Source organism: Triticum urartu, chromosome 2A (genome assembly GCF_056163025.1).
Source record: "Triticum urartu cultivar PI428250 chromosome 2A, HENAU_Tu73, whole genome shotgun sequence".
Lineage (NCBI taxonomy): Eukaryota > Viridiplantae > Streptophyta > Magnoliopsida > Poales > Poaceae > Triticum > Triticum urartu.
This window is the reverse complement of record NC_141874.1, coordinates 302490982-302500898: the sequence shown is the minus strand read 5'-3', so window position 1 is coordinate 302500898 and position 9917 is coordinate 302490982. Positions and strand designations below refer to the sequence as shown.

At 49.8% G+C, this 9917-nt stretch overlaps 1 protein-coding gene across 1 annotated transcript; it reads left to right on the top strand.

Moving 5' to 3' along the window:
* Window positions 1-8597: 8597 nt before the first annotated feature.
* Window positions 8598-9563, top strand: LOC147984899 (uncharacterized). Its single transcript, XM_087541310.1, has one exon. It carries the CDS (start codon window positions 8598-8600, stop codon window positions 9561-9563), a length of 966 nt encoding a protein of 321 aa, XP_087397436.1.
* Window positions 9564-9917: the final 354 nt, after the last annotated feature.

Sequence of the window (9917 nt, the reverse complement as noted above, 5' to 3'; positions counted from 1 at the left end):
TTGGTCTGATTTGTTAGGGGTTGCCCACTATATATAATAGGTGGCTAAAAAGAGAGGGGATTAGAGCCTCTAGATTTTGATCGAATGGCTTCGGGTGGTCCAAACAAAGAACAGATGATGTTTAGGATAACTCGGGATTGTTCCGGACCCACTGGTCATGACCGTGCGGATTCGGGTTCGGGGAAGTTTCGGACATGGTTGCGAAGGGTTTGATGCACTGTGCAAAGAGGGATTCCGACAAAAGGCCACAGAGGCAAGGGGGGGTTAGGATGGGTTTCGGAGCCTCTGATCACGACCGATGGATCCGATCGAGAGGGGGGAGGGGATAGGTACGCCTAGGTGGGATGATTGTGACTGTGTAGAAGGCCGAGGGCTGCGGGAGAGAAGAGAGAGAGAGAGACTCGGCAACAGTTTCCGGAGACCGAAAACGTCCGACGTTAGACCGGCTACTATTGCCGCTATAGTTTAACGGTTGGGCTATCAAACGGACTCCGAATGCGATGAAACTTGGCAGGAGACCTACTAACAACATAACAACACCACATGCCAACTTTCATCCCATTCCGAGAACATTTTCCGGCCACTTATAAAATAATATTTCGGACATGCCGCGGGCGCGTGCAAGTGTGTCTGGGCTCAGAACGGACAACGGACGGAACTGGGGGAACCCGGACGGATGCAAGTTTTGAAAAATATGATGATGCTATGCACATGATGACATGACAAGATGCAACACGCAAGCAAATGACATGGCAACGATGGCGAATAACTAGACAACAACTGGCACATCGGTCTCGGGGCGTTACAACACCACCACTACGAGAGGATCTCGTCCCGAGATCTAGAATGGCACCGGAGGGAAAAACGGAAGAGAAAGAGAAGAGGAAAAACTAAGTTGCTTCTTTGACAAACGAGTGAGACCAAAGAACCTTGAAAAAAATTGAGCAAATTGAAAGAAAGAATCCAACGGGGATAAACGAAGTTGAAAGCACTCCGTTAAGAAAGAGGAATAAGAAAGAACCGATTCGGGTAGCACTCCGCTTGAAAAGAGATGAAAGACTTGATAAGATGAAGGAACTTGAGCAAAGGGCACAACACTCCGGTTGAATGTATAAACCCATAAAAGAACACGCTCCTGAAAACACAAGAAGATGGGTTGAAGAGAGCAACATCACAATGCCTCCGGATGAAGGAATAAAAGGTAGATCATCGGAACGAAAGAACGGAGAAGAAAATGGCAACTTCTGCCACAAGTGATCTTGAAAAGGCATCCTTAGGATAAGGGTCGAACGGAGTTGTTGGAAAAGCCAACAACGAAAAGGATAAGCTTGATATGGTCTTATGGAATACATCTCAAATTATGAGGTGACAACCTGCCACTCACGGAAAAAGAATTGGATTGATATGAACAAATTGGCGAGAAAGTATATCGCACTGGGAAGGATAAATGAAGAACTTGGATCATTTATAAGCACCATAATAGCAACAAACCTTAGAGAAGGCTTTTCGTGAAATATAACCCAAGGTAACCCCAATGACGAGATTGGTGGATTTAAAATACCTCATTCTTAATAACATGTGAATCATGAAACATGAACTCAAATTATCAAGAATGACATAATACCACCTCCAATGATTCGGAAGAAAGAATTGCACTCCGGATAACAAGATGAAGAAAGCTTGAGCTCCTTTGAAAAGAATCTCAATGAACGCTAGGAGAAGGAATCCTTGATGAACCATCATGTAGAGCCTCCATGAAGAACTCCGGTAATAAAAGAATGACCAATTGAAAGGAAAGAGAAGTTGAATCCTTGCAATGATTAGATGGATCTCCGTGGTGATATAATTGAAAGAGGTTGGAACTCCGGGAAAAGAGAACATGAAACCAATGAAACTGAGAATTTGATAAGCCTTCGGAATAAGGAATTAATCACTTGGATGGAACAAGAATAAGAACTATGTTATGCGTATCCTTCAACAATTTAATTGCTGACAAGCAATGGATTTGGCATACTACTTATCCTTGAAGAAAGATTAAGATAGATATAGCGCAAACTTGAGAAAGTCTTCAACGATCCACCGGTAGAATTTGAAAAGCATGAATGCATAGATATGATACACAAAGGAAGAAAACTCTTGAACGAACCACCGTAAGAATTCAAAAAGAATGAATAAAACATGACGAAACACCGGGAAGAATTAACAAATGAACGAATATGCTTGAAAGTATTTAGATCCATGAGAATGAAGAGATCACGAGCCGATTAAAGATCACTTGCATGAAGCACCTGTAAAATTTGGAGAATGATAGCTGAAAGCTGAGAATGAATAAACCTGCATTGATTGACTCTGGATGAACAAACTGAAAAGGCTCCTGAATTGCTCCGGATGGATAAAAAGAATTCTCACAATCGAACAATTATGAGAGGATGGCAACAAGCTAGAATCACGAATCTTGAGGAGAGTGGAGCAAAATATGGAGGTAAAACTGTTCTTCGGTCTTCAAATCTCCGAGAATGACGACGAGAAACACCACCATGAATTATTTAGAAACTCCGGAAGAATCAAAATGAAGAGGTTGAGCCAATGATGAAAAGAATTGTGAAAGATCTAGGAGATGGCATTTGACTGATGATAACTCATTCTTACGTCAAACTTTAAAAGGAATTTAGGATAGCTCCGGGAAAATAAGAAGAGTCAGGTAAGATCCTGGGAAAAGACCTGTGGGTTAGGGCCCACTCAAAAGATACACCGTTGAAAAGATTGCTTGAAAAGGAGAATGCACCGGTTGAATTAAATGGCTTGAATGAGATAACATCCTCGAAAGAGCTTGAACGAAAGCAGAGTGGAAAACACGAATCTTTGAGATGTCTTGAGCACTCCGAAACAAATGTATAGCGGGATGTGAATGATTAAGAGGTGCACTGGCATGAGATGGTATTAGAAACGAGGGAAGGATATGATCAACAAGGCTTGAATTGAAACCACCGGAGAAGATAAAAGAAAGAAGAATGATGAACTAGAAGCTCCGTTAGTATCTTCATGAGAATCAATGGATAAGAATATTGATAGAAAAGAATGGAGAGACCTCACATCAATAAAAAGATACTTGAATAAGAAATCTGAATCATTGAAGAAAAAGGGTGGGTGGGCGGGAAAAACAAAGGCAACTTGGAAACGAATGAAACAAACACCGTTGAGAAGACTATGAGTTGAACTTGCGGATGATGAAGTGATCGAATCCACTTGAAGAGAAACACACCGGTTGGAAAGAAATTGAAATGGCAAACTCGATGATCGAGAAGGATTAGTATTCACATAGGAATATGAGAACACCATTTGGGGAAGGTATGGAATCAACACTTGACTTCAAAGCAACTTGAATACCACAACTCACAACACAACAAAGAATTGGCTTGCAGAATAAGCCAGAACAAACATATGACTGAGATTTCGTCCAAAGTTTTCGTGGTGGCGCCTACACGGGCTCGATCATACAGCACCATCATGTACAAGGCAGTGCACATGACATACGAGGCGTCCCCGAGTCGGCATAGCCAAGGACTCTTGAAGACACAAAGAGACCACTGTAAAACCGACCACGAATAGGCGGACCACTAAACGTCGAACCCCAATTTCATATCATACATCTGTCGGAAAGATATCCTAAGAGCTACTTGAATTCCCACCTATGAAACTCCCGAACCTTTCCGGTTACGCAATCACGTGTTGGGGATACAGGGGAAGCATAATATCTCACCCAAATCTAGCAAATCCTACATCCAGCTGTATCCATCCTTCAACACATAACCAAGAAACCTTCGGAAATCATCTACCTCAACCTTCGAAAAGCATCCGTTATACGAGTTATGGCAATACTCCCGAACTCCCGCCCCAGTACTGGGTGGCGTCGAGGTTATCTCACCAACGAACTGCATAAAAGAGATTTTCGATGTCGGCGTACTAAACTCAGGTATTCCAGAACTGCAACGATAAAATTATGACGACAACACCTTAGAGCTCAACTCCCCGGGACACTTCCACTAAACTCCTGACAGGAGGCACCAAGACAATGTTCTCATCATAAAACCATCGGAACGATTCCAAGATACCCGCGTGATCCTAAATTTTTTTAGTGAAATTTGAGAAGAGAAGAGTCAAAACTCTACGTCAGGATGCCTTACCAGAGCGATGAGGAGTCTGGGAAGTAAAAATAATTCCTAAACTCTCCGATATATAATTCCTAAATGACTCAAAACATTTTTCTAGACACAACTCGGCCGCTAATAACGATCAAGCAATGGGGCTCCTAAGGTCGGGGAAGGCTCTGATTAGCAACTTGTAACGCGCTCGATGCGGCTATATCTCCCACGTGTTGAAGCACGACCTAGAGGCATAACCGCATTGAAAGCAATGTCGCAAGTGAGGTAATCTTCACACAACCCATGTAATACATAAGGGAAAGAGATACATAGTTGGCTTACAATCGCCACTTCACACAATTACATGAATAAAGCATTACATCAACCAAGTACAATCAGGGCCCGACTACGGAGCCAAAATAAAAGAAGAACCCCAAATGCGACAAGGTCCCGATCGACCCCAACTGGGCTCCACTACTGATCAACTAGAACAAAACAACACAAAGGACAAGATTTCATCGAGCTCCTCCTGAGCTTGGTTGCGTCATCTGCACGGACTCATCAGCACGTGCAAGCTGGTTTTGGAAGTATCTGTGAGCCACAGGGACTCAGCAATCTCGCACCCTCACGATCAAGACTATTTAAGCTTATGGGTAAGGTAAAGGTATGAGGTGGAGTTGCAGCAAGCGACTAGCATATATGGTGGCTACCATACGCAAATGAGAGCGAGAAGAGAAGGCAAAGCGCGATCGAGAAACTATGATCAAGAAGTGATCCTAGAACAACCTACGTCAAACATAACTCCAACACCGTGTTCACTTCCCGGACTCCGCCGGAAAGAGACCATCACGGTAACACACGTTGTTGATTCATTTTAATGAAGGTCAAGTTCAGGTTATCTACAACCGGACATTAACAAATTCCCATCTGCCCATAACCGCGGGCACGGCTTTCGAAAGTTCAAATCCCTGCAGGGGTGTCCCAACTTAGCCCATCACAAGCTCTCACGGTCAACGAAGGAATAGGCCTCCTCCCAAGACGTTCCGATCAGACTCGGTATCTCGGTTCTTCAAGACACTTCGACAGGTTAAAACAAGACCAGCAACACCGCCCGAATGTGCCGACAAATCCCGATAGGAGTTGCACATATCTCATTCTCAGGGCACACTCAGATGAGACTAGCTACGAGTAAAACCAACCCTCAAGTTTCCCCGAGGTGGCCCCGCAGGCAGCTCAGTTCGGACCAACACTCAGAGGAGCACTGGCCTGGGGGGGGGGGTTAAAATAAAGATGACCCTCGAGAGAGCGACTCCCAAGGGAAAAGTAGGTGGTGGTGAGGCAAATGGTAAAACCAAGGTTGGGCATTGATGGAGGAGTTTTACTTAAGGCGAACTGTCAAGGGGTTCCCATAATAGCCCAACCGCGTAAGGAACACAAAATCCGGGAACATAACACCGATATGACAGAAACTAGGGCGGCAAGAGTGGAACAAAACACCAGGCATAAGGCCGAGCCTTCCACCCTTTACCCAGTATATAGATGCATTAATTAAATAAGATATATTGTGATATCCCAACAAGTAAACATGTTCCAACAAGGAACAACATCTCCATGTTCCAACAAGGAACAAAACTTCAATCTTCACCTGCAACTAACAACGCTATAAGAGGGGCTGAGCAAAGCGGTAACATAGCCAATCAACGGTTTGCTAGGACAAGGTGGGTTAGAGGCTTGGTTCAATAATATGGGTGGCATGATAAGCAAGTGGTAGGCATCGCAGCATAGGCATAGCAAAAGAGCGAGCAACTAGCAAGCAAAGATAGAAGTGATTTCGAGGGTATGGTCATCTTGCCTGAAATCCCGCAAGGAAGAAGAACGAGTCCATGAAGAAGACAAGTGGACGTAGTCAAACGGGTCCTCACAAACGCGACGTTATCGGAACCAACCCGAAGAAGCAACACCGGAAAGAAGCACACAACATAGTAAACAAACTACACGCGAACATGGCATGATGCACAACCAAGTATGATGCATGTCCGGTTTAATGAGGCATGGCAAAATGCACAAGCAATACTACAAATTAAGTGGAGCTCAATATGCAACTTCGTTGCATATTGATGAAACACCACGTGACTTATTTAGTTCGATCTCGTTTATGTACCCAACAAGATTAAATGTTGTTAGCATGGAAAGAGATGAAGCAAATGAAAACTACCTATCTAGTCAAGGTTAAATGAGGCCGGAAGCAACGAACAACAATTTCCGGAAACTCCTCATATGCGTATTTTAAAGTTTGGTACTGTTCTGCCCTAAACAATATTTTAGAGTTGTTAAGCATGCAAAGTGAAGCCGCCATATTAAACTAGGCATTTTTCTACCCCATTTACATATAAAGTTTGTTAGATTTGGAGCTACGGTTGAATAGTTATGAATTAAATCATTTTAACATGGCATAGGAGTAAATTTAACCAAACAGCATTTTAAGCATTTTAAACATGGATAAAAGTGACATATTATTAAACTAGATGAAATTCTAAGCAAGTTTCATATATAAATTATTTAATTCCGATGCATGGGTGAGAAGTTATTAGATGCATGGTTCTAGGGGCTAAACTGCAAAACTGGTTTTTCCTGGATAAATGGACAAATCGCAGAACGGAAAAAAAACATGCCATGGGCCGAAACTGGCTGGCCTAGCAGGAACAGGAGCTGGGGGCATCTCACCATGCCTCATGGTGTCGGGTGGTAGGTGCGACATATGCCAACGTGTGGCTTATCATTGTGGGAACCAGTAAGACATCGCCGGTCCCTGGAAGCGGGATAAGGCGAAGATATGCACGCCGGCGGATCTTACCCAGCTTCGGGGCTCTCCGTGGAGATAACACCCCTACTGCTGCTCTGCGGGGTCTCCGCATGCTCACTAGATGAATCTGGTAGCTACACAACGCTCCTTGAGCTGTTTGGGGGGAGGAGGAAGAAGGGCACGGCTAGCCTGCTTCTACTCCCTGTGTGGTGTCTAGAACTAGCGGGGGGTCGAACCCTTTGCATGGGTGCTCCGGGGGGTTTATATAGGCCTACCCCCCGGGGGTACAATGGTAATCCGACTGGGCGCGGGGCCCAGCCGTCTGTGACTGCGCTCGCCGGCTTCTGCGCCGGCTGCTGGGGCCCGCCGGCTGGTGGGTTCCACCGGCTGCCGGCCCCTTGGTCGACAGGCAGGCCCCACTGTCCAGGGCCTGGTCGGCGGCTGGTTACTGTGGCTTCATCTTGTTGACGTGAGCTTCATCGTGGTAAGCGTGGCTACAGTACCGCCGCCTGTCAGGCGATCGCTGTAGCCTTACCGCGTCTTGTCTCCTTAAGGGGGCGTCTTCTTCGAGGGAGGCGGCGAGCCGGCTGCGGGGAGCCGGCTCTGTCTTGAGCCGACTGGTTGGAGGCGTGGCCGCCTTCGGGCGTCTCTCTACTCAAAGGGGGCCCACCGCCTATGGGCCACGCTGGCGGCCTGTCGTGGGTGATGCCAGGGTCAACATGGCAACAGTGCTGCGCCGGACGGGTCATGCCTACCCCGTACGGCGCACTGTGCTAGGCATGCTCCGGGATTCGGGGGTGGCAGGCTCTTCTGTAGCCACACCCCGTCGCACCGCCGTTAAGTGGGTGCAAACTTTTGTGGGTACGGTCTGGACCGCTTTATGGGGAGCCGGTTCTTGGAGTCGGCCTTCTCATGGCCGGCTTCTTGGAGTCGGCCTTCTTATGAGGGCTAAAGTCGGACCGCCTTCCGAAAGCCGGCCTGGGTGGCAGCCAGCAAGGGGAAGGCGGCCCCACGTCTTTGATTCTTGAGAGCCGGGCGGGCTCGTAACTTTTTCAGAAGGGCCAGCAGTAGCCGGCTAGGCTACCCATGGCTATTTACTCCGACAGTAGTCCCCGAAGCTGATCGAGCTCCGAGGCGAGCAGGGGGACGAGAAGCTTGGTCAGCTTCCCATCCTGAAGAGACGGCTTTGCGGGCGTATGCCGACTTCAGAGAGCCCCGCGTCTTACAGGCGGGAGGAGGGGGGGACCTGCGTGCTGACTACGGGCCCCCCGCGGCCATGTGGCAGCGAGATCCTGCGAGCGCACGCGCGCGACGGGACGCCGCAGGCCCGGGCCCGCCACTCGCGAGCCTTGGTCCGGGCGCGGATCTTCCGTGGCCCACAGGGGCCGCTCGCCTTCTCGAGGCAGTTTTGTTTCGCCGTTAAGGCTCAATAATCGCGGGACGTGGGGAGTGGGCACGATCGATCCCCACGCTTCCCCTCGCCGCGCCTCCTCGGCTCCGCCGCATGAGTCTATAAGTAGGGGGAGGAGGGAGAGCGACAGAGGTTCGCACGCTCTCTCCCGCTCCGCCTCTCCCAACCCTTGTTTCTTCCTCTCGCTGCCGCCGCAGCTTCCCGTCTCAGCGCCGTCGCGTCTCTACACCGCCTCGCTCCCATGGCGTTGTCAAGCTCGTGGGACGGCTCCAACGTCCATGACGACCATGTGGAGTTCCTCCGCCAGACTCGGCGCCTGCCCGGCGCTGACCTCGTACAGGTCCGCCTGGTGACGGAGAAGGAGATCTCGCCGGCACCGGAGGAGGGCGAACGGGTCGTCTTCCGCTCGCACTGCCTGCGCGGCTTCGGCCTTCCGGCGAGCGGATTTCTGCGCTCTTTCCTGGAATTCTACAACCTCCAGCCGCATCACCTCACGCCCAATGCGGTGATGCTACTGTCGGCCTTCGTCTCCCTCTGCGAAGGCTTCTTGGGGCTGCTCCTCACGCTGGAGCTCTGGGGAGAGTTCTTCCAGAGCAAGCTCGGCACAGTCGTCACCGGCGTGCCCGCCCCCTGCGGGGCCTTCATCGCCATGAGGAGGGCGAGCGAGAACAACCCGTTCCCGCCCATCCTCCTGATCCAGTCGGTGAAGGTCTGGCAGAGATCGTATTTCTACGTGAAGAACGTCGCCGAGCAAGGAGACTACATCAACCTGCCGGCTTACGTAGCCGGCCCGCCGGCTGGGAGGCAGCCCTCGTGGAGCTTCCGGTCCCGGTCACTGTCTCCGGCCGGGAACGCCGCCATCTCCCGGCTTCGGGTGATGATTCAGTCGGAAGGCCTGCGTGGGGCCGACTTGGTGGCCGCCTTCGTGGAGCGCCGGATCCTTCCTCTCCAAATCCGGCCCCATATGATGTGTCAGATGAGCGGCCGCTTCGACCCAAGCCGGCTGAGCACATGGGAAATGCCCCACGCGGAGGTGGCGCTCATGGTTAACTACATCGCCAACTGCAATCTCGCCGGGGACTGGCAATACGGCAAGGTGCCGTATTCTCGCGCCAATCCTCCGCCCGTGGTAAGTTTCTCTCTTTATCTTCTTTTTGTCGTCAGCCGGCTTCATGACGGCCGGCCTCTGACCAGTCGGTTCTTTTGAGCAGAACCCTCTTCTTGCGCCGCCGGCCGAGGCGGCAGGGATTGAACGCCAGTACACCCCCGACCGCACGGTGGATGACGTTGACGACCCGGACTTGGGGGCGGCCGCCATGGAAGACGCCGTCGTGGGGGACAGCGCCGAGCCCGGAGGCTCAAGGTTCACCGCAAGCTTCGAGGACTGGCCGGACGATTTCGAAGCCGAAGTCGCCCCGCGTCGCCAGCCGGCGGCCGACCAACAGGGCGCGGGCTCGTCTGTCGCGCCGGCTGCCGGCGGCGCGCAGAAGTGCCGGGCCGCTCTAGGCCTCTTCGACAGTCGGCCGAAGAAGTCCAAGCCCTCCACTGCGGCGACAAAGCG